Source organism: Furipterus horrens, unplaced genomic scaffold, assembly GCF_987537825.1.
Source record: "Furipterus horrens unplaced genomic scaffold, mFurHor1.1.pri manual_scaffold_11, whole genome shotgun sequence".
NCBI classification, from domain to species: domain Eukaryota; kingdom Metazoa; phylum Chordata; class Mammalia; order Chiroptera; family Furipteridae; genus Furipterus; species Furipterus horrens.
Genome location: NW_028327181.1, coordinates 245313 through 269243, shown reverse-complemented (window position 1 = coordinate 269243; position 23931 = coordinate 245313). Strand labels below are relative to the sequence as shown.

General features: G+C 51.0%; 2 protein-coding genes across 5 annotated transcripts in view; both read right to left on the bottom strand.

The window, feature by feature from the left end:
- Positions 1–1415: 1415 nt before the first annotated feature.
- Positions 1416–20019, bottom strand: ANKLE2 (ankyrin repeat and LEM domain containing 2). Of its 2 annotated transcripts, none has more exons than XM_090290841.1 (13): positions 19590–20019; positions 17421–17894; positions 15582–15788; positions 14126–14319; positions 11666–11854; positions 9879–10001; positions 8336–8402; positions 6884–7056; positions 5739–5845; positions 4811–5001; positions 3859–4468; positions 2959–3090; positions 1416–2558 (listed from the first exon to the last, which is right to left on the bottom strand). In XM_090290841.1, exons 1-13 carry the CDS (start codon positions 19774–19776, stop codon positions 2336–2338), a joined length of 2877 nt encoding a protein of 958 aa, XP_090146967.1. In that variant the 5' UTR covers positions 19777–20019; the 3' UTR covers positions 1416–2335. The 2 variants fall into 2 exon arrangements, with proteins under 2 accessions (XP_090146967.1, XP_090146968.1); XM_090290842.1 differs by having other exon boundaries at positions 15594–15788.
- A 3217-nt stretch (positions 20020–23236) lies between these two features.
- Positions 23237–23931, bottom strand: part of GOLGA3 (golgin A3) — a 31134-nt gene continuing 30439 nt past the window's right edge. For all 3 annotated transcript variants that reach the window (XM_090290660.1, XM_090290659.1, XM_090290661.1), the window contains one exon: positions 23237–23917. In XM_090290660.1, coding sequence (XP_090146786.1) covers positions 23698–23917 — 220 coding nt within the window. In that variant the 3' untranslated portion in view covers positions 23237–23697. The remainder of the gene's footprint in view (positions 23918–23931) is intronic.

Below are 23931 nucleotides of genomic sequence, written 5' to 3'. Positions count from 1 at the left end.
GTGATAAATGGGTTTTTAGAAGTGGCAATCACGCATCACCTACAAATAATTCTGACAGCTGCGCCAGGTTCTGTGTCAACGTCTAAAGCCACTAATGTAACAGGTGGCACTCATGTCTGATCTCTGGGGATGAGGCCAGGGAGCCTCGCACAGCTAAGCCTGGGACCTACAGGTGTGAAGATGGAGGTGGCGGGTCCTCTCCCTGTTCTATGTGCAGACCTGCCTTTTGGTCGCATTTCTGCCCTCCACATGACCTGTGAGAAGCAGAGCAGCATTTTAGCAACCAGAACTGAGTTCACCCAAGGGGAACACAGCTAAGGAGCAGGAGGGTGGTGTTTGGACAGTTACAAGGCCCAGTGACATCAATGGAAACATACGTGACGTGGTGGGACCTGACCTGACACCAGCGGGTAGGCAGGCAGGCAGTGCGCACTGTGTTGCCACTGTTCATCCCAGAACCCTTCTGCTGAGACAGGAGCGTGTGTGGTCTGTAAGCCAGGGAACACGAGATGTCAGCATCAGACACGGGGAAAGCGTGTGCCTCCCAACAGCCCAGGAAGGACACCCGGCTCAGGTATCTCCCAACCTGTCACTTCCTCTGGAAGCTGGGGATGCCTCTGCAAACATCCAGCAATTACACAGAAGCTCTGTCTGGGGCCCTCGTACCTGGGACGGGCACTGGCTCACTCCACAACACGGAGCCTCCCAGGCCCAGCGCCCTACCCCAGCGCAGAGCGGTGATGTCACCTCTGCCCCACCGCAGAAGTCACACACCGATTGTTAGCGTCATGAGGGGCAGCCAGGCAATGTGTGCTGACTTAACTGTGGCTAGGACACCGTTCACTGCGTCAGGAACGCAAGGGCCAAAACAAGAAAACGACTGTGACTCAGTCTCACCAAACACTGCTTAAGATATGACTAAAAAGGGCATTTTGCCTGGTCACAGGTGAGAGGTCTTCCGGAACCTCAGAACTATTGCTATGTGGTTTTAAAAGAACGTAGTCACCGGAGGTCTCACTGGGATGAGGCTGCCCGACAAACAAATGGGGAACCAAGGCCAAAATGTCACAGAAGAGGAACAGCCCACCAGTATGACAGCAAAGCACACTTTTAATTTTCATCTGAATGTTTACAGCAACATGCATGGCAGTAAAAATTCTAAAAAAGATCAGCACTGCGAATATTTCTGTATTCTGATTTCTTTTGAGAACAAAGATGCCTTTCTAAATGTCACTGGATTTTAGAATGTATTCTCTCTTATACAGATTACTGACCACACTATACATGAAAACACCTATGTAATAACCATTAGAAAATTTAAATCTACATCTTGAATCGAAAAAACCCTTTTTAAGAATGAAAAAATCTCACACCTACTTAGTATCACTGTACAATCTCAAAAATCAAGTTCAGGGAAATAAAAAAAAAAAGATTTACAAAAGGCACTGAAGTTAGCAAAAGCCCTGGTAGGTTTCAGTTGGATCCCCCCTGGACATTCACAGAACACTGCTCCGTGGTGTCTGTCCGGCACAGGGAGCATGACCCTCACGCTCTGTGCACCTGGGCCCGGGGAGCAAGGCTAAAGTAAACCATACTCAAGTGAACTAGTCTCATACCCCTCAAAGTCCACCTCTAGTTTCTGTACTTTTATAACAAATCTAACTAAACTAAATTCTAAAATACAAGTTCATGTTAAAGCCAGGAAACAAGGGACAGAGAGCACCCTGTCCCCACTGCACTAGCAATGAACACCGAGGCTCAGTGCTAGCGCACAAGACACCTGCTCAGGGCTGCTGCCCAGCACTGCGTGGCATCCGCGTGCCTCCCCACAGCCACCGGTTTTGTCCGGGACAGAAGCTTTATCTCTGTGTAACCAAGGAGAACCTGAAAGTGAAGACACCCCTCCCCTCTAAAAAGGAAGCTGGACAAAATTCACCTTAGTTTTCAGAACTGAGCTGCAATGAGGGGGCTCGAGCAGGGGCTGCTCCTGGCAGGGCCGACCCTGCCTCCGGGCTCCGGCAGCAGTTTGTGGGAGCACAGGTGGCCTTGGATCCTAGTCAGTCACACACGTAACCAGACAGTGACCCAGGTCTGCGTGACCGCCACGTCAACAGATTTCAAAATACTGGTATCCGAGTTTGCTTTCATCAGCTTCTCCCAAAATACCAGAAATATACATTTTATATGGAACATTTGCCTTTTTAAAAAATTCTTTTACTCAAAATGAGGGTCAATAAATTAATTAGAGTACTTACTATTTTGTGACTTTTAGCAATAAACACATGACCCTTCTCTCTTTAAAAAGGAAGTGAGAGCTCCGCCGTGTGCACCAGCCCTACAAAGACGCGAGCTGGGCCAGGCGCACCATCCTGCGGAGCTGGCCCTCGTTGGCAGGGCTGTAGCGCCCGGGGCTGCCCATGCTGGGGGAGTGGAGGGCGGGTCCTGGCTTCCTGGGGCTGCCCCCTGAGGGACCACTTCTCCCTGGGCTGCAGCTGGGAGGGCAGCTGAGATCCGGCAGCTGAGACGTCAACTTTCCTTTTATCGTGGGGCTTGGCCAACTGAGGAAACCAAGAAAGGTCAGTCAGCACAGACCGGGAGGGGGTGGGGTAGGGAGTAGAGGCCATAACAGGCCCTGGGCTCCCACACCTGAGCCCAAAGGGCCACTATGGTTCTGACAAGAGGCCCTTAGAACCTCAGAGCCTGGGCACTGAAGTTTAAGAGCTCATCTGATGGCCCACATGTATCCCACCTGCCTAGGACCCGACACACTGGACACCCCCTGGACCCTCCCTTGTCCGTGGCACCCCTTCAGCTTTTCCACCCACTGCAGACCCCGCCTCTGAGGTGTCCCAGCCAGGGCTGCATGTCAGGGAACCCTGGGGAAGCCCCACAAGCGTGCGGGTCAGAATCAGGTGGTTCCAAGTTCTAGTGCCAGCAACCCCTGGGGCCCACAGGCACCTCTGTCTGTCAGAGGGCGAGTAGAACAGGACAGCAGTCCGCCATCTGTGCACAGCAGGGAACTGCCGAGGGTCCACGTCTGCACACTCCAGAGCTGCCAGCACATCCCGATCCAGTTTGGATGGCTCCTCTCTAGAAGGCATTACAACAGCCAAGGGGAAGCAGAAGCACGTGATTAAAAACAGACTTCTAACATCACTGCTTTTCTTCTTCTTTTGATTGATTGGGGGAGGGAGGGAAATATCAACTTGTTGTTCCACTTGTGCATTCAGTGGTTGAGTCTTGTATGTGCTCTGACTAGGGATCGAACCTGCAACCTTGGCGTACTGAGATAATGCTCTGACTGACTGATGTACCTGGCCAGGGCAACGCTACGGCACTCGGAACTCACAAACCCAGCACAGGCGTAGGTGCTGGTCCCACTGTCAGGCGCAACCCAGGCTGTGGAGGGGCCGAGGCCAAGGTGGCAGAAAGGACATGCTGGCCCAGGTTAGGGTGCGGGTGGGCCCCCCGCCTCCTGAGAGCCATTGACCTGGGACAGGCCACCACCTGGGGGATGGAGACTTGACTCCCAGAAGAACTTTGTTCCTAAAACAAGCTACGTTCTTAGGACAGTTCTAGTCATTCTGGGGATAACTCCCCCCCACTCCCAGGAAGAAGAGCAACACAAGACCAGCTGGAAAGGACATGTCTCCCACCAATCGGAAGACCCGCTGAGACAGACTAAGAGTCTCAAGAAGCTACATGCACCCGACATGTGGGAATGAGAGATCTACGTTCAGCCAGGTTGTGGGCAGAGGAAAACCGTCTCTCACACACACACACACCCCTACTCCACGTCATCCCGCGCTCACGCCCGTCCCGTGGCATCTCCTGCACACTCACACACCCAATTCATACCCAAAAAGGAAGAGCCCCCGGACAGGCTCCTTCGTGGCGGGGACCCCTGAGGGCTCCGAGGACACAGAAGTGCCGCTGTGCTGGGCCTCGTGTCTGGGACTGTGCCGGTCCAGGCACATGGTGGCAATCCCTGCTGAAATCTCGCTCTCGGTCCTCACTTGGCTGTCTCCGAGATTGCCGGCAGCAGGAGGCTCTGACAGGTCACTGTCCATCGCTTCCATTCTGGATGTCAGGGTCTTCTCATCTCTCGTTTTCCTACTTCTATTTGGTGTCTGAGAAAAGCCACTTCCTAGCTTCGGCAAGTGGAGCTTATGGAGCTCAACAGTCAAGCTAGAGACAGGGGACAGGAGGGCTTCGTCCTCGCTAGTGGCCTTTGCCCTCTTGCCACTGCTCAGGGGGCTGCAGAGCCCGTTCCTGCTCGTGGGGGGACAGGTCCTCTGCTCCAAGGGAAGGATATTGCACCCCGAGGCTCCTCTGAAAGCCTCGACTGTGGGCTGGCTGCTGTTTCGAGCTGTGTTCTGCTGGTTTTTCATCGCTTCCAAGCTCGTGACGTGGTCTGCACCCAGGAAGGCCGGCCCAGAGATGGGGTTGCTGCGCTTCCCGCTACCGCCTGTCGGGAGAACAGCAGCTGCTCAGGTGCAGGCAGTGGCGTCCGCAAGCGCACACCCCACGGCCAACCAGCCCCTCATCGAACCTCCTCAGACAAGAGACAAACCCCCACTGTGCTGCAGGGAAAGGGCAAGCAAGGCCCTGAAAAGAAACAGCCTCCAGGAAGACGAGGACGAGGCCAAGGCCAAGGCCAAGGCCAAGGGCAGCCCCAGGCAGAGGCGGTGCCTCCGTCGAACCGGCGAGGACACCAGGCGCTGAGAGCTTGACGGGCAGAGCAGCAGGCGTTCGTGCGCGCACAGGGCACACCCTGGGTCCCGGCCACAGGACGCGCGCATGCCCGTACCAAAGGCAGAGGCGTGCTCCTGAAGACAGGCTTCGCTTTCTGCCACGTCTTGCTGGGCCTTTCTGCCCACTTCCTGCTGCGTGAGATACTCCTCCAGTCTCTGCAAGCCCTCCTGGGAAGACAGGTCAACAAAACAGCCCAGGAAGTCCCAGTACTCGACCCAGGGGTACCCCAGCTCGTGGGCCAGCTCCCTGTAAGAAGAAAGCACAGTGGTCAGTTGTGAAACCAGAACAAAGCTCCCAGAACTGATGCCACAGCCAAGGCCGGCTCTTGGTTACAATCGCATTCCGTGCCGAGTGTAGGGCCCGGAGGACGCAGCACCCCCCCGAGCAGGCCGAGCAGCCCCTGTGCAGCTGTGACGGGAGGGACGAGCCCGGCACTGGGGTGGGAGGAGACCGCTACCAAACACGCCTTCCCTGACCAACCGTACAGGTAAAAGGCAAAACAGCACAGCTCCACAAACGCACGGACCTTTGCGTTTTCATAGAAGAGTGATATGAAACAGGATATGATTCTGGTTACAGCCAGCACATAGAAATGTAGGTGACCTTTTCAGGTTCAAGCTATAAACCTGAAACTGAGCACACATTTTGAGGAAAAAGTTCTGAAACAACCAACGACGGTGGATCTGACTGCTCTGTAACTTGGCTCCCTGACGGTTACTGGCAGTTTCTAGCCATCCTGAGTCTCGTATCCTCTTCTCCTTCGTGGCCAGGGAGCCCCAACACAGGGCGTCTCATGGCACCCCCCGCCCCCAGACACAGGCTGCGTGGCTCGGGGCGGGGCCGCGGCGTGCACAAGGCCTGCGGGGAGCCGGAGCTCCAGGGACGGCCGGACCATCCTGGCGGACGCTTCCTGGGACCTGCGACGCTGGAGCGGATGTCACTGGTGTTTCCACCGCAGTCACACCCAGGACGTGTTTACGTACCTTCCCGCCCTCTCCATGCCTCTTTCCGGATCCGACTTCTTGACGTTGTGAAAGAAGCCCGCTTTCTCTCGAGGCGGAGTTTTCCAGAGTCTGCGAAAATCTTCTGCCTGTGAAGGGAACCGTCCAAGTTGATGGGAAACGTCAAGACCCACCAGCACCGCAGAGCCACCTGGGTACTCCCAGCCTCCCTCCCCTCCTCCCAGCACAGCCTGGACAACACCCCCCTGTCTTGTAGCCAAGAGAGGACACAGGGCTACATTCCAACCGAGGCGGACGGACAAGGGGCCCTTCCTATCCCTGTAGCCTCGGGGGGGGGGGGGGGCCGAGGGTGCACTGCTCCGCTGCCCCCTCGAGGCCTCCGGGCTTTCATTTTCCACCACATGAGAGAAAAATGAACGCCTGTTTTTGACCCATTAGAGTTTTATGCTTTGTGCTGCTCAATCTAATCCCACCGACACAACTTGTTTTTGGAGTTGTTTTATGGTTGCAGGTGTCTATTCAGAAATTTTTCAACAACAGAAAACATTATGTAGGCCACTGTATGTTAACAGCTCAGTCCAGAAGGTGAACTTCAAAACTTGCCAGTCTGCCAACTCTGGAAAGGACAGTCCAGCTAGACTGGCCATGCCCTGTGAGAAGGGCTATCAAAACTGAAGGGAGCCCGGGCTGGTGCGGCTCAGGGGACTGAGCGCCGGCCTGCAAACCGAAGGGTCGCTGGTTCAATTCCCAGTCAGGGCACAGGCCTGGGTTGCAGGCCAGGTCCCCAGTTGGGGGCGTGTGAGAGGCAACCACACATGGATGTTTCTCTCCCTTCCTTCCCCTCTCTCTAAAAATATATAAATAAAATCTTAAAAAAAAAAAAAAAAAACCAAAAAAATAACTGAGGGAGAACCTGGCGACAATGGCATGGGAAGGCTCAGCCCAGGTCCACGCTGCTTCTCTGGGGGGCAGGCTCCACACCACATCCGCCCTGGTAGCCAGTGAGGAGCAGATCGAAACACTCCCATTTCTCCAGCCCATCACTAACTCTCTGGGGTCCTGTGCGAGACGGTCTCTAAGAGCAACCTCAGAGGAAGAGGCTAGAACACCCAGCCCTTCTGGGGGAAGAGCCCGGAGCTCCTTCCAGAAGCTTCCACAGCACTCACCTTGGCCGGACTCAGGGGCCCTGCAAAGGCTCTCAGGGTCAGAATGGGGTCCTTGGGGCCGCCTCCACCATGGACGACGTGAGAAGCCTCGGCTGTCTGATCTGAAGACCACAGCTCCCCGATCACCGGGGACGACATGTCCTCTGCTCTCAGGAGCGGCACGTAGTAGTGACCTGGGGAGACACTAGGGCTGACTGTCTGCTTGGACGGCTCCTTGCCTCAGTGCACATGCAAGAGCCCAAGAAACAACTTGAGTAATCCCACGACAGGACAGCACGAAGGCTGCAAATCTCTGGAGCTCAAGGAACTGGACAGCAGGCCGGCTGTGCAGGACTCGCCGAATGAGCCCATTCTTCCTGCCGGACAAAAGGGAGGAGGGGGAACGCGAGGCCCTCCTCACGCCAGGTCCTTAAAAGGGCGAGAGGCAGGGCTGTGCGAACAGGATCGGCGCCAGTGGTGCTGGGAGACAGCACTGCCCTCCCCAGTTCCGTCCTTTCCGCAAGTGCCGGTTTTATCTCACTGACCACATGTCTCTAAACGGACATGGAATCCCGGGCCCTTGGAGGGGAGCTCTGCAAAGAACACAGGGCGAGCACAGCGAGGTCACGAGTGACAGAGTGGTCGGGCTGCGGGCACACAGTGCACACAGGCAGCTGGCGGCCATGGGCGAACGAGCCTTATCTGTGGAAACAGGAGGTGGTAGCAGCGTCCGTTCAGTGGAGACCGAATGATGGGGACATGGATCAGAGTGGAAACTGAGAGGGGAGACGGGCAACCAGCAGGGGTCAAAGGCCGCTGGCGAAGGAGGACAAGGAAAGGCACCTCTGCCGCGTCGCCTGAAACTCACTGCAGACTACGGAAGAAGAGAGCAGGCAAGGCCCCTTCCCAACACCAGGCACCCTCACAGCCCAGAGCCCGCCAGCTGGGAGGCAAAGAGGCCAAGTCCCACGAGCTCCTGACCAGAGAAGCGAGGCCCCAGAAAGCGGGGGGAACCTCCATAGGCCCAGCAGGTCACATCTTCAAAAGCTGAGCGGGCCACCCAGCCCTCGGGCCAGAACGACGAGACACGGAGCAGGCCGGCCCTCAGCAGTGGGAGCTGCCCAGGGAGCACGGGGAGGGGCAGCTCCGCTCTGCTGGGGGTGGGGGTGGGGCACGGCCTGGCACAGAAACAGATGACAGGAGCTTGGGCACAGTCCCCTCTGCCTGTCTCCCTGCCAAAGGTCAGCCCCACCCGCCGCACGAGCCGTCTGCAGAGGGTAAGGGGCGAGCACAGGACCAACACCTCAGTCGCTCAGAACTGCGCAAGGCGGGGACTTATGAAGACCGAGGTGGAGCGCGAGGGGGGGGTTCGGGAAACATGAACCAGAACAAGGGCTGCAGAGTGGGGCTCACGCCGTGCCCGGGTCCTGCCCAGCAACGGGCCCCCTGTCCAGCACCAGTGTCCCTCCTTACCCTTTAAATATTCTCTGATCCGTTCCTTCAGTTCCACAGATTTACTTTTGCTTCTTTCACAAATAACCTATTAAAAAAAAGTTATGTGATATTCACTCTGAATCTTGGTGTATCACATTTTCTTATCATTTAAGTTTTATAAGTGCAAGTTTTTAAATCAACAAGATAAGAATAGTATGCTATCTAATGCTCAATGTTTCATAAAGCCTGCCGCTGAAAATTGTGTCTTGAAACAGTTAAAATCTTTCTTCCAGAACGTTATGTAACAGCTTATGGGGCCAGGACACGAAGAAAACACTTGAGATCGTGGGTTGACTTCGTTTCCTTTCTCCACGCTGCTGTACATTTGCTGACTTCCTGCATGGAACAGAAGCCTTTACGTGCGCTGCCGGTCAGGACAGCGGCGCGCAGACAGGCTCGCAGCCGCCAGGGCTCCAGGTCCCCTGCATGGGGGCCTGCGGTCGGGCAGCGGCGACACAGAGCGCCTAACGCTTGCTTCTGGTAACTCCGGGAGTCATCTCTGTCAGAACTTGAAGAATTGCAGTGACAAGAACAGTTCTACTAGAAAACAATCAAAACTCAATAACCTTCAGATAAGAAACCACAAAATTATCATCTCCTGCCAGCCTGTGAGAGTCAACTTACAATTGTACAGTACACCCCTGCGTTAGTGCGGCTAAGTATTTCTTTAAGTGTGTAATTGTGAGAGATATCAAATGTTTTTAAAATGTGTTACCAAGGAGCATTTTATATTGAAAAATACACATATACACAGAAAACCCTGAGCCAGACGTATGCAAAATAATGTTAATTTCTGAGCTGTAGAATTTTATTCTTATGAGTATTCTAAACTTTCTCCAGAAAGTGGGCACATAACCCCAGCTGTTACAAAGAAGGTGTCCGCTGCCAGAACAGGGTCCTTACCGGTGCCATCTGCAAAGCGCTGGCGGGTTGGGCAGGTCAGCTAACAGCTCTAGTTCATGGTCAGGCCCAGTCCCTCTCTGCTCCACGGGCACAGACACTGCTCTGCCCTCTCCAGGGCGCATTCTGCCCGACTGCCAGTGTACATCACAGCAAGGCCCGCTTTACGAGGCCTGTGTGCATCGGGTGGGAAACGTGGGGGGCTGAGGACAGCACCCGGTGCACCCGGAGCCGAACAGGCCAGCTGTTTGCAGCGTTGTCATCCTCATCACCACCCCCTCATCATCATCACCATGACCACTGCCACCATCAGCACAACCTTTGTTCTCTCTCGCCCTGGTCAACTGACATACGTGCCGAGAGGACTTGATAAAAGACTGGGAGTGTTGAGGAAACTGACCACCTGTCTCCAGAAAAGAACGTCGGCTCACAGGGGCCGCGCACTCCGTCCCGGCTCTGCGGCTGCACCTGCCTCAGCAGGCAGGGTCTCCGGCGTGCCCGTGAGGCACACACACTCGGTCAGGGCCACTCCCGACTTTACGGTGGCTGTGATCACAGACGGCGATTTTATGTATTTTCATTTCTAACACTACCCTGTAAGAGCATTTTAACAGGTACTTACATCTTCAGGTGTTTTACCACACTTATTCCGTAGACATTTTACGATCAAAGGGTGTGAAGAAAGCACGTTGACCACGTCCACGTTCCCAAACTTACAAGCAAAATGCAACGGTGTGTCGTAGCCCTGAGAGATGCAGAGGAAGAACACATTCTTATTTACACTCCTCTGTCGCATAAGGTTGCTTTATGATGACAACAGTTATTCAGGACAAGAAACAAACCTCTCAAAAACAAAAGATACCGTTTTTGTAACTGGAGAATATTGGCGGCCACCACATACCCGCCCTATGCCAGGGCCTGAGCCGAGCACAGTGCCCTGGTTACCATGTGCCCGGTGCCCAGATGCAGTGGGAGCTCCCGGCAAAGCTGTGGCGTGACACCTACCCAGGAAACTGTAGCTTCAACAGTTCAGGGCCTGGTACGCTGTCTATAATCAATGCTCAAAATGTGACGGGAACAGATGGAGGCAATATCCAGAACAAAGCAAAGTCTATGAAATTGGTCTGGGCTCAAACAAACTCTCTAGCAGCTAATGCTATCATAAACTAACAATCTACTCCTGAGTTCCTCAAAAAATTAAAAACAGAACTACCTATAACCCAACAATTTGAAAAGATATATGCACCTCTGTGGTCACTGCAGCATCATTTACAATAGCTAAGCTATGGAGACAACTAAGTGTCCCTTGACAGATGAGTGGATAAAATGATTAAGTACATACATACAATGAAATATTACTCAGCTATAAAAAAAAAAAAACAAAAAAAAACCATCACCAAAATCTTGCCATTTGCAACAACATGGATGGACTGAGAGGCTATTATGCTGGCTGAAGTAAGTCAGAGAAAGACAAATACTGTATGATTTTACTTTTATGTGGAATCTAAAAACCAAAACAAGCAAGCAAGCAAAACAGAAAAAGACTTACAGGTACCGAGAACAAACCTACAGCTGCCAAGTGAAAGGGGGTTCAGGGGCTGGATGAAAAAGGGGACAGGGGCCCTGGCTGGCTGGAGATTCACCTCAATACGCCAAGGTTTCAGGTTCAATCCCCAGTCAGGGCACATCCAAGAATCAACAACTGAATGCAAAAATAACTGGAACAACAAATCAAAGTTTCTCCCTCTCCCTTCCTCTTTCTCTCTAAAATCAAGCAATATATATATTTAAAAAATTTTAAAAAGCAGGGGCAATGAAAGCCTTCTTAAAAAAGTGACGGGATTAACATGTACAAATGACCAGTTATAAAAACAGTCACAGGGATGTGAAGTTCAGCACAGGTAACAGAGTCAACAATATTGTAACCCAGTGTCAGATGGGCACTAGACTTATCAGGGGGATCACCCTCTAAGTATATAAATGTCTAGTCACTACACTGTACACCTGAAACTAATAACTGAATGTAAACTGTAACTGAAAAATGCAATTAAGGAAAAAAAAATTTAAGAAAAAAGAAAATTTTTTTTAAAGGTTAGCACAACTCTCCACCCAAGTTCACAATGCTTCTCAAGTCCCTAACTTACCGCTGGAGCCCCTCCCAAGGCTCCCTTCTGGGGCACCTTCCATGGCCACCGCCAGCCCAGTGGCCGGGGGGGTGACAGCACCCTGCCTGGGAGGGCAGACCTTCCAAGCTCTCTGAGCTCAAGGGGTGCACGACCCCCTCCTGACCCTCCACGTGCACTAACACAGGGCAGGAATGCAGCACATATGCAAAACCAGGCTCACGGCTCCTGTTTTAATGGTGACATTGCCTGTGACGTCACCGCACAGAGGTGGCGGCGCACTCACCCCCTTATCAGGCGTGTTCAGGTACAGGTCAAGGATGTAAGAAATGCGGCTCTGCAGCATGTCTGGGGAGTCGTCTGGGTACATGAGCTGCATAAACTCGGGGTTCTCCAGTGTCTCGAGTGTCAGCTGGCAGATGGAAGCCTGATTCTCTCTGGCAGCAACATGCATGACGTTGTACCTACATCCCTCCTGAACGAAAAGTGCAGTTTGAGCTTCATTTCTGTCACCCAGTCTTTTAAGTATATTTTATTATGTTGTTACGATAGTCCCAATTTTTTTTCCTTTTGCTCCCCTCCGCCCAGTACCCCCCTTCCCTCCAGCACTCCCACCCCCCTTAAGTTCATGTCCATGGGTCATGCATACAAGTTCTTTGGCTTCACCCTTTCCTACATTATTCTTAACTTCCCCCTATTTTGTACCAATTGATTATGCTTCTTAGTCCCTGCACCATTTCCCCATTTCTCCCCCTCCTGCCTCCCAGCTGATAACCCTCCATGTGATCCCCACACCTATGATTCTGTTCCTGTTCTGGTTTGCTTAGTTGGGTTTTGTTTTTTAGATTCTGTTGTTAATACTTGTGAGTTTGTTGTCATTTTAATGTTCATAGTTTTGATCTTCTTTTTCTTAAATAAGTCCCTTTAACATTTCATATAAGGGCATGGTGGTGCCCTGGCTGGTGTGGCTCAGTGGATTAAGTGCCAACCTGTGAACCAAAGTGTCACCGGTTTGATTCCCAGTCGGGGCACATGCTTTGGTTGCAGGCCAGGTCCCCAGTTGCGGGCGTGGGAGAGGCAACCACACATTGATGTTTCTCTCCCTTTCTTTCTCCTAAAAATAAATAAATAAAACCTTAAAAAAAAAAAAAAAAGGCAGGGGTGGGGGCGTAGTGGTGATAAACTTCTTTAGCTTTACCTTATCTGGGAAGAACTTTATCTACCCTCCCATTCTAAATGATAGCTTTGCTGGATAGTAATCTTGGTTGTAGGTCCTTGCTTTTTATCACATTGAATACTTCTTGCCTGCAAAGTTTCTTTTGAGAAATCAGCTGATAGTCTTATAGGCACCCCTTTGTGGTAACTCTGTTTTTCTCTTGCTGCTTTTAAGATCCTCTCTTTATCTTGAACCTTTGGCATTTTATTTATGTGTCTTGGTGTGGTCCTCTTTGGGTCTAGCTTGTTTGGGACTCTCTGTGCCTCCTGAACTTGTATGTCTATTTCCTTCACCAAATTTGGGAAGTTTTCCTTCATTATTTTTTCACATAAGCTTTCAATTTCTTGCTCTTCCTCTTTTCCTTCTGGCACCCCTATGAGTTGGATGTTGGCATGTTTAAAGTTGTCCCAGAGGTTCATAAGCCTCTCCTTGATTTTTTGCTTTCTATTTCTTCGTTCTGTTCTGGTTGAATGTTTATTTCTTCCTTTTGTTCCAAATTGTTGATCTGATTCCCGGCTTCCTTCCCTTCACTGTTGGTCCCCTGTACATATTTTTTAATTTCACTGTGTGTATCCTTCATTTCTTCTTTTTTTTTTTGCCATACTCTATTATGAGTTCTCTGACCATACTTATCACCAGTGTTTTGAACTCTGCATCTGACAGGTCAGTCATCTGTTTCGTTTAGTTTTCTTGCTGAGGTTTTGTTCTGTTCCTTCATTCGGGCCATATCTTCTTTACCTCTTCAATTTGGCAGCATCCCTGTGTTTGTTTCTGTGTATTAGGTAGAGCTGCTTTGACTCCCTAAGTATTATGGCCTATGTAGGAAAGGCAGCCGTAAATTATGTGGGGCTCATCTTTAGATAATTGCCAGGGCGGGGCCACCCACTTCCCACTTTGTGGCTCTGTTTGTGATGGGGAGCTCAGAGTGCTAACAATATCACTGTCTGGGTTCTGACAATTTCCTGGCACTCATCCCTTTTCCAGTCACTTCACCCACTTCCTGCATGAGAATGGCAGCATTCTAGTAGCTACCGTTGGGTTTGTGCATGTTCTAAGACCATGCAGGCCCTTTAAGCGGCCAAAATCCGACAGTTTCTTCTGCCCCAACCCCTATGGGTTTTTACAGTCAGAGGTAATGGGGTTTATCTTCCTGGTGCTGGAACCCTGGACTGTGCTGTCTGGCCCAGGGCTGGGATCACTCACTTCCAGGTTATCCCTCCCAATTTTTATCCCCAGATGTGAATGTGACACCATCTGTTCTGCTGCCACTTGTCATAGTCCCACTGCCTCTCTGCCCATCTCTGTAACTCCACCCTTCCTACCCATCTGGATGAATGGGGCTTCTTTAACTCCTTGGTTGTTGGACTTCCATACAGCTCGATTTTCTGACAGTTCTGGTTATGTGTTTTTGAGATCTGGTTGTAATTCTTTCTATGGTTGTGCGAGGAGGTGAAGCGTGTCTACCTAGGCCTCCATCCTGACCAGATTGTCACCCACAGTCTTGACTAACGATGCTGGACACAGGCTTACCTGTACAATGGTTGGGTTGTCCCCTGAACCAATCAAATACCGGGGATTACTCCAGACAAGGTCGGAAAAGGTGTCTTCGTCTCCTTGCTCCACAGCTTTTCGCAGTTTGGAAGTTAGGTCCTGTGTACGGGGATTTTTATAGCTGTTCGCTCGTTCTCTGTTTACTGCTTCTGACTCAGAAAAGCATAAGCCATCTGTTGTTAGGAGACAGAATTTAAGGACATTTAATTTCAATGAATCACATATATAATTAATACAGATTTGAAAAGAAACTAAAAATAAAGAAAAAGAGATGGAAAAAATTAATCAAGATAAAGGTTAAAGTAAACAGAAAACAAATAACAGCATCAAGAAATTAAACAATAGAACAGCTAAACGAAACCCAAAAACCAGCTAGCTGAAAAAACCTATACCACATAATCCTTCGATAAACCTGAATAAAAGAACAAGAAACAAATAACATTTCATTTCCCAAACATTTTCTCCGTACCGCTATGGGGTACATCACAACAGAGCTCTGCCCCCACAGAGGCCTATAATCCAGGTGGGAGTAACAGGTAAGACACGCGGACGCAACAGCAGGACGGTGCCCGAGCCTCTGGCAGCGGCACAAACGTGGCAGCAGCATGTGCGGAAAGAGCAACAGCGCACTGGACTCCAGCCGGGAAAGCTGCGAAGGGCCCCGAGCTCAGCCGGTGGAGCAGGGCAGGCGCACAGAGCCACCACACCGCCCCAGCTCTGCCAAGCGCACCGAGCACCCATAAAGGCAGTGAGCGAAAGCGACCCCCATCGGTTTCACTGCGACACCAGAGGAGTTTGAAAGAGAGCCTCCTGGGAGAGATTTTCACAAGCAGCGCAGACGGAAACTTGTAAGGGCTTCAGATCCTTCTGGTATCCACCTAAGAAGCACCTGAGTGAGGCCAAGTAAGGGAACAGGGGAAAGGAAGCAGATGGGACTCTGGATGGATGGCCAAATGTCCACTAGGAGGGGCTGCCTCTGGAACGCCAGCCAGGCTAGGGAGGACAGCTGAGAGCTCCCAGAGTGGACAAGACTGAGGCCAGGGCTTTGCACAATGCTGACGACAAAGGCCCCTCACAAGACCGGGTTCTGAGCCAGGTCAGGTTTCTGACTAAACAGATCATGGGGGTCAAAGCTGGCGCCTTAGAAGCAGGTGTAGCTCTAGGTGAGAAACAGACTGATCTTGGCATCGGAAAATGCCCCTGAATGCAACAGGCAGCAGGGAGAGAGGGAGACAGAGGGTTCACACAGAAGAGGTGAGGGTGGTCTTTTCACTGCTTCTTTCATGGCTCAGCCCTTGTCGCCTTTCCCCTCATGGTCCCGGGTCCCTCAGGCCGGCCCAGCGACCCATTCCCTTCCAGCTGCTCCACGGCCTGGACTTCCACTTCCTGGCAAATCTTACAGTAACGCCAGGTTATAAACTGCTATATAATTTACCTTTTAACCCACCATTGCTAGAGAGTGATGCTATTTTTACAGGAGAAAGTAGTGAAGAAGTTTTGCTTGGAGAAGGGAAATAATCACAAACTCCTCTAGCAAATTTCTCAGCGTCTTCTCTGCTTGAAAAAGCTTTAAATCGGGATCCTTTTATCATTTTGACAGCTTGCAATGCTTCTTTTTTATCCTCATAAACATGAATCCTCTCTGTGTGGAAGTAACAGATGGAAAATAGGGATGAGTAACTAGAGCCACGGGCACATAGTCACACCAAAGGCGCTGTGTTCACAGTTGTCGCCCTGTTGTCTGACTTTTCTCTTATATTAATGTTTTATATATTTTTTAAAGATTTCACTTACATATTTTTAGAGAGAGAGGGGAAGGGAGGGAGAAAGGAGGGAGAGAAACATCAATGCGTGGTTGCCTCTCCCTCACCCCCAACTGGCCCGCAACCTAGGCCTGTGCCCTGACTGGGAATAGAACCGGCGACCCTTTGGTTTGCAGGCCTGCACTCAATCCACTGAGCCACACCAGCCAGGGCAAATGTTTCATATTTTTAATCCTGAAGAAAAGGGGCCTTAACTAGCTGAAAGAACGCAACAAGCTTGATCATATTATGTGTGTGGATATAAATAATGTGATACAAATTTTATACATATATGTAACTTATACACAAGGATATAAAATTCCATAATAAAAAATAAATTCATGGGTTAATGATCTAGAAAAAAATAACAGCAAGTTTTAAAACTATGAACATTTTAACAAAACCATGTAAGAGAATTTTAAAGATAATTGTGGGCAGGGAATACCTTTTTAAGTATGCCAAGAAACCCAGAATACATGAGGAAAAAGACATAAAAATATTCTAGTTCCACAGGGGAGCTATCATAATCAAGTTCTATATGAGACTCGTAAGTGCAAAAAACACAAAGGACAGATAGGCAGAACTATTTTTAACTGACATAAAAGAAGAATGGTAATGCCCACTGCCCAATAAAAATGGTCACTAGGTATGACCAAGCAAGTCATCACATAAATACAAACAGACTATAAACATTAAAAAAGTAATCAGACATAAAACAGGACAGAACTTTCCCTCGTGCAAGCAAAAGAAAGTTCAATAATATGCAGTATGACTGAGAGAATGGGCACCAGATACTCGTTCTACATTTTCAGAGGAAATCAGAGTTAATATTGACCTGTAGAGACTGGAAACGTCACTTTCGCACCCTGAGTGACAACACCTTCCGGGGGGGGCAGCCACTTTCGAAGTTTAAGAATACATGCTCTTTGACTTGACCCTTTTACTCAACCATTCTCTTAAATTAAAATAAAACAGCATACTCTTATATACAGTTATTAAGTGGCTACTTCCAGTAAGTAAGATTTCAGTGGGGAAGAGAAGAGAAATTTCACATTTACTTTATGTACTATCTATATTACATTCTAATCAACAACTTTTCATTCTTTCCAATGCTATTTAACTTGTTTCAAATTGCAATTCTTCGATGTTGAAAATTATTTCACTGAGCATTTGTATCCATTAACATAACAGGTGTTCAGGTTATGTCGAAAACGAAAATAAAAAAGGAGGGAAATGATTAATAAATAGTAACCAGCCAATAAAAACTTTTAATTAAAAAAAATTCATATATAGACTTAAAAAATTTCTAGGCGCATTCTCTATAAAAATGCCAATAGCGGCTGACTTTGGGTGATGAGACTACGGTGACCAAATGACTCTTTCTTCCCTCTACTGTCGGGATTCTTACGACCCCATCCCCTGCTGAAAAAGCACTCCTCCCTGTGTGAGAAACACCACGCTGGTCACATTACCGTTTCTCGCTGGAGCATCCTCGTAGGCCGGACACACCCCGTAGTATAGAGGCGGCTCGGTGGAGGCCCTCATCCTGGTTTTGGGGCCGTCGACCCCGGCCGCAGCACTGAAGGGCACCAAGCCGGTCTTAGACTTCAGGTCATCTTCCCCTGGAGGGTTCAAGCCTGAGCTATAACCAAAACCTCTGTCTTCAGAAAAGCCGATCTGCTCAGACGGGCTCCCCATGGCAAACTTCAAAGCCCCCTGTGTGCTCTGGATGAGAGCGGGGTCACCTGCGGCGGTCGGGGTGGGAGGGTGGGAAGGCAGAGCTCTTCCACGCTCTAATAGAGCCTGAGCCAATTTCTTCTCAAAAATGAACCTTGTGGTTGAGGTAATGGGTCCACACTTCAGTCCGGCTTTGATAATTTCCTCTCTAAGGTCATCTGGGTTCAGGAGTTTCAATCGAGCTAGGATGGCATCCATTGTCATTTCACCTAGGCCCAAAACAACACAAATAAATTTGATGACTCCAAGTACATCTTTTCTTATTAAAAAAAAAAAGTGGGGGGGCACTCTGGCCAGGTGGCTCCCTTAAGTGTCATCCAGAAACAACAAGGTTGATCCCTGGTCAGGGTACACAGCAGAATCAACCAAAGAATGCATAAGTAACAAACTGATGCTTCTCTCTTTCTCTAAGATCAGTTTTTTAAAACAGTGGCAAAAAAAAGCTTACTTCCAAGTTTAATTTTGATCCAGTGTTTGCCCATATCCTCTGGAGTCTATGAACTCCCTATGAGAATTTTCATTATGTTTTTTCTTTCCAAACCTATCACAACATAAACAAAATTAGGACACACGGTTTCTGGCTCCTTTGGATAGTCTTATAACCAAGTACAATTACAGGACAAGACCACACTGACACTCCAGGGAGGTCATGAGCAGGGGAAGCAGGCACACTCATTTGTTGGACTGCAGCTTGGAACAAACGCCAAGGCAGGCAACTGAACGCTTTCCATCGAAGCTCCAATGCCAGACAAGTACCCTACAGATATATTTACACTTTATTCCGTTAGTGATGGAAATTACCCAAAGATTTAAAACACAGGAGCCACACAGATACCTCTAGCAGTCATTTTGCTGATAGTAACAACAAATAACTCGTGTTTAAAATTTAAAAAGAATATTTATTTATTTATGTATTTATAGAGAAGGGAAGGGAGGGAGAAACAGGGAGAGAAACATCCATGTGTGGTTGCCTCTCACGCGCCCCCAACTGGGGACCTGGCCCGCAACCCAGGCCTGTGCCCCGACTAGGAATCGAACCGCCGACCCTTTGGTTCGCAGGCCGGTGCTCAATCCCCTGAGCCGCACCAACCAGAGCAGCTCATGTTTAATTTTCTGCCTGTCCTTCCATGTTCCTGGTGCTATTGTAAGCAATCTACTTACTTAAGTTATTTAATAGTAACAATAACTGTCTGGTAGGTATCGCCACTGTTCACCCCCAATTTACAGATGAAGAACCCGAAACACAGAAAAGCTAAGGAACTTGTTCAAGTTAAACAGCTACCAAACACGTGGATCTGAGCAGGAGCTGTAATCAATGTATTTGGAGAAACAGCAATTAAATCCACAGAGCGCAGGTTTAAGTGCGGTCAGCTAGGCGGCCAGCCAGCAACGCGACGGCGCGGAGCACGACATCCCCGCTGGGCTCCGCCCACAACCGGAGCGTCCCGCAGAGCCGGCCTTTCGGGGGCCACTTCCTCGGCCGCGAGCTGTCCTCCCCAGGGACCCCTTCAGCCCCGGGGGTCCGAGTCGGGGTCCTCGATTTCGCGTTCTGCTCCAAACACTTCTCCTCTCACAGGAGCACTGGAGAGCCACGCACGCGAGCGAGGGGGCTGACGACGCGTGACCGAGGCGGGGGCCGGAGGCGGGAAGGGCGCAGACCGCGAGGGAACACGGGTGGGCACCGGACGAAGGGAAGCGCAGACAAAGGGCGCGAGGGCCAGGCAACGAGGCTCCGAGAAGCAGATCGACAGACAAAACGGCCCAGAGACACGGCGCAGGCCCTCAGCACCGTGCTGTCGCCGTCCCGCTAAGGACCCCGGAATGCTACCCCCAGTCTTTCCCCAGAACAGCGCCCCAGGCCAAGGTGGGGCCCGGTCGGGAGCAGGGGTGCGGAGGAGCCTTACCTAGGTCCGGGGCCGGGGCCACGGCCGCATGGGGCGGCGGGGCCGGGGGTGCGCTCAGGCCCAGGCCCCGCGGTCGCTTCTCCAGCCGCCACACCAGCCACCGAACCGCGAGCAGCAGCACCGAGGCGCCCAGCAGCTCCCAGGCCAGCACTGCCCATTCGACGGCCACCAGCCGTGGCCACAGCATCGCCACCGCCCTCCTCTCCACAGCCACCGCCGCAGCCTCAGAGAAGACCCGCGCCCCTTAGGACCCTGTGTCCGGGTTGCCAACGCCACTGCCTGACGGCGCCGCTCCAGGGGTAGGCTGGCGCGGTGCCGGGGCTGCACGCGCGGGCAGGGGGCTCGCACCCGCGTCCGACTACCCAGCAAGGAAGTCCGATGGCGGCCTCGCCTTGTGATGGCGCAGGGCAAGCGAGGGCACGACATCAGGCAATGGCGCGGGCAGCCCGAGACGCGGGGTCCTGAGGCGGGTGCGTCCCAGACCGCTTGTGTGCGACGGGTGGGCAGGGCGGCCCGGTTTCCCTGGAAACCGCCCCCCCCAACGCTCCCAGACAGTGCGGTTTCCCTGGCTTCCGCCGAGCGGCCGAGCTGCCGAGCGTCTTAGTCTTCGGGAGAACATTTCCTGTTGGCATGCGGCCGGCTCCACCCTCCTCTCCGTGGCCCAAGTGGAAGCGCCTCCTGACCCGGGTGCGGCGCGCTCCCCCAGGAAGCCGGAGAGCGACCCATGTCATCCGACTCCCATCAGATCACTCTTCTTGATCAGGAATCAAAAATGAAAGGGGTGAGGCGAGGAGCCTCAAAACCGAGACTCGGCCCCGCTGCCATCAGCACAAGCGTCAGCAGGGCCAGGGGCGGGCGTGCGGGCCGCCGGCAGCTCCGGAGCGGCGCTGCCCGCTCCTCTCGCTCGCTCACTAGGAACCTCCCCGGGCGCTGCAAACGCCCCTCCGGATGCCGACCGCACGGGACAGCAGTAACGGGGGGGCGACGGGGGCGGGCACACGGCCAAGCGCGGCTGCGCGGCTGCGGCCGTGCCCGCAGTTGCGTTTCACGGCCCAACTGCAACTTTGGCAAAACAGTGCATTCTTTCAAATATGTGAACAGAGTGTGTAACATAAGTTACCCCCAAACAGGCCAATATACATATGAACCCCCTCAATGAAATATGAAAACCTTTAACAAAAAATAGTTTATTGCACAAAATTTAAGGACTTCCCAAGCACAAATAAATTTATAAGAAAAAAAACTAACATGCTTTTTAAAGTTACAATTTGTTGTGCATGGTGACACCTTTGCCCTGAACAGCCCCAACCTGAGGACCCCCACTTATGAGGACATTTTTCATCAAAATAACTTAGAACCTCCAAGTTTTCTATACTTCCTAAAACATTACCCAAGGACCCTATTATAACCTGAGGCCACCACACAGGAGATTTGCCTGGGACGCGGTCACTGCATGTGTGTGAATAAGGCCGAGGGTCCCACACACCGCAGCGCCGTCCATGTCACGGGATCCCTAAAGATGGGACATGTCTCTGGAGACACACTGGCCAGAAATATTTACATTTAACTTTTGTGGCAAAACATACGCATATGCAGTGATCTGGCAGTAACCCTAAACCAAGAAAGGTCTAAGCTGTGAGGGGCTTCGTGAGACTTCGGTGCTGCTGCCCAGACCCTGGGAGGAGAGCCCCCCGTTCACCCCCAACCCAGCGCCTCCTACCCTCCAGATGCAGGGCAGGGCAGACAGGGTTCCTTCTTGGATTGTTATGGTACCATTTTCCACATTAGCAACTGTGACCCTACCTTTGCCCCACCCTGCAAATAAGAGCCTGTCAGACCTGTGGCATCTATCTACCTGATATGTATCGTGGAGAAATCAATGATAACCTCATTGCAGTAAGGCTTATTGCAACATAAGAAAAATAAGTACTGACATCATAAGGTGTCCAAGCCAACATTCTCTGAGTGAGGGCATGAGAGCATCTTCACACACCTATGCTACGCAACGGGGAGCCTGTTGTCACAGATACTCCAGACGTGACTCCTAGTCTTCACGGGTAAACGCCTAATTCCCGCTCGTCCCCACCCAGAAGAATGTTTCACATGTTGGGAGGTAGAAGTGACAGTAGAGTCCCATGGAGATAAGATAAGTGGGAGCCCACAGGAAACATCACGTGAGCTCCCGAATTCCAGCCCAGAGCCGGCCGGGCACTGGCTGGACTGAAGGATGGGAACTGAAGACAAAGGTGGCACAGGGCGAGGACAGGAAGCCAGAGAGCGTGTGTGCACGCACATGCACACGGAAGGGGGCCATACCAAGGAAGGGGACGAGGACAGAGACTGGCTTCCACTTGACAGACATGCTCGGAATGAGCTTTTCCTAAGAGAAAGGACACAGGGTGACGGGCAGGCCTCCCACGGTGTCAAGAACCGCTGAGGCCTGGGGCTGAGTGCTGTTTCTTGGTTTTAAAATAAAACAAGGGTAATGGAGCCAAAATAAATAAGAACATAAATTATCATCTTTCTCTTCCAGTGGTACAAAAACAATTTTTTCAAAAATGGTTTCCAACTATTATGAAAAGTAGAATACATTTATGAGTCTTCAAGTATTGTTTCAAGATTGACCCTGTACAAACGAGACACGTATTTAGAAGTCCCAATACTTGCTAGGGAACCTTTTTAAAACAATAAATATCTTTGTGTTAACACCACTTTATCGATAAGCCTTCTGACGGCATATTATAAGAGAACACAGACAGCTTAAAAATACCACTGCTTTCTCCACAAATGAGACGCAAGCTGCACATGGGCTCACATGATGCCGCATCTGGACATGTCACTCCGCCTTCAGAGCAGCAGATCTGCACAGGACATACACAGATACACCTCACTCTTCTCTAACTTGTTACAGTAAATATTTTAGGTTTTCTTAGCAAACTCGGGGACAAGGTTACAGCCCTCAAGTCCCATCATCTCCCAGTTTCTGCCGGTGTAAGTACTTCAGGTGGGACATGAGTACAGGTAAACCTCACACATTCACGGTGCCTGGTTTCAAACAGGGCTTTTCCATGTTGGGAGAGCATGGGGACCTCACCACCTTTCCCCTTGGGGTGACGTGCCTCTTCCAGAAAACTCACTGTGCTCTAGATGCGACGTTAAAGGACTTTGAACCTCCTGATGGCTGTCCCCACCAAGTCCAGCATGTCTACAGTGACCACAGTCCTGGTGCACGCTGCTACCCAGGGCACAGAAGGTACGGCCTGGAGAAGCCCTGTTACCTGGGCTAGAGCCCCACCTGGCCACCGGGCCTGTGCCTCTCCCCACACCTCACACATCAGGCCAGCCCATGGGGGCTGTGGCATCCTTTTGGGCACCCCTGGTGACCGCAGGGCCTGTCTAGATGAGGCTGAGCAGGGTCATGTTGGACAGGTGGACATCGTGCACTTCGGACAGAGAAAAGACCCTCCAAAAGAAATTGAAACGAAAACTAGAAAGAATACTCTCTAAGAATATTTGGTTTTAGAAGGTAAATAAAATAATTATGTTTCTTAAAATATAATTTTCTGACATCCCTTAATCCTATGTGTACAGTATTTCCTGACAGCAGATTTTCAAAAGGCAATCAAAAAGCAGACAATTTAAATTTAGGTCATTTTAAAATAATATGAGAACATACTTTTTAAAGATTAGGTTATGATTCTCAGTATTTACATACACGTCCTATGGTGGGATGCCTATGAAAATAAAATAAAATACAAACCAAAGGTGCAAATAAAGTTTCACTTCCGTGGGAGGTGAAGCTCGTACTGGGTCCCGCAGGGAGTGAGGAAGTGGGCCCACGACCAGCTTCCCCAGGACCAGCAGCTGCAGAGCCACGTCTACATCACTCGCGAGGTTTCGCCTCCCGCAAATGACCCTCAGAGACCTTTCAACACGGTTACCGAAAGCTCCCCTAGGATTTTAAGATTTGGTCACTTCGTGGGAAAGCTGGTCATGATCTGCAGGTGGCTGTTATTTTACCCTTTGTAAAGGCAAAGACAAAAATTCTATCGCCGAAGGAAACAGAGCTCAGTCAGATACATAACCTTGTGCGGGACCATCCGGGCAGTTACACACACTCGGGGTAGGGATGCTCAGTGGTCGCTGTTCCCAGCGCCTCTCTGTAGGCCTTGCCAGGACCGGGTGGCTCTGTGTCTCCTCCGGGGTTGGCATGGGTGCCTGCGGAAGCAGGGCTGGTGGCAGGATCCCCCTGAGTCCACGAGGACAGTGACTCGTGCACAGTGACAGTGTGTGCTTCCATCTGGCGCTGCAGGCTGTCCATCTCCTGCCTGGGGACACGAGG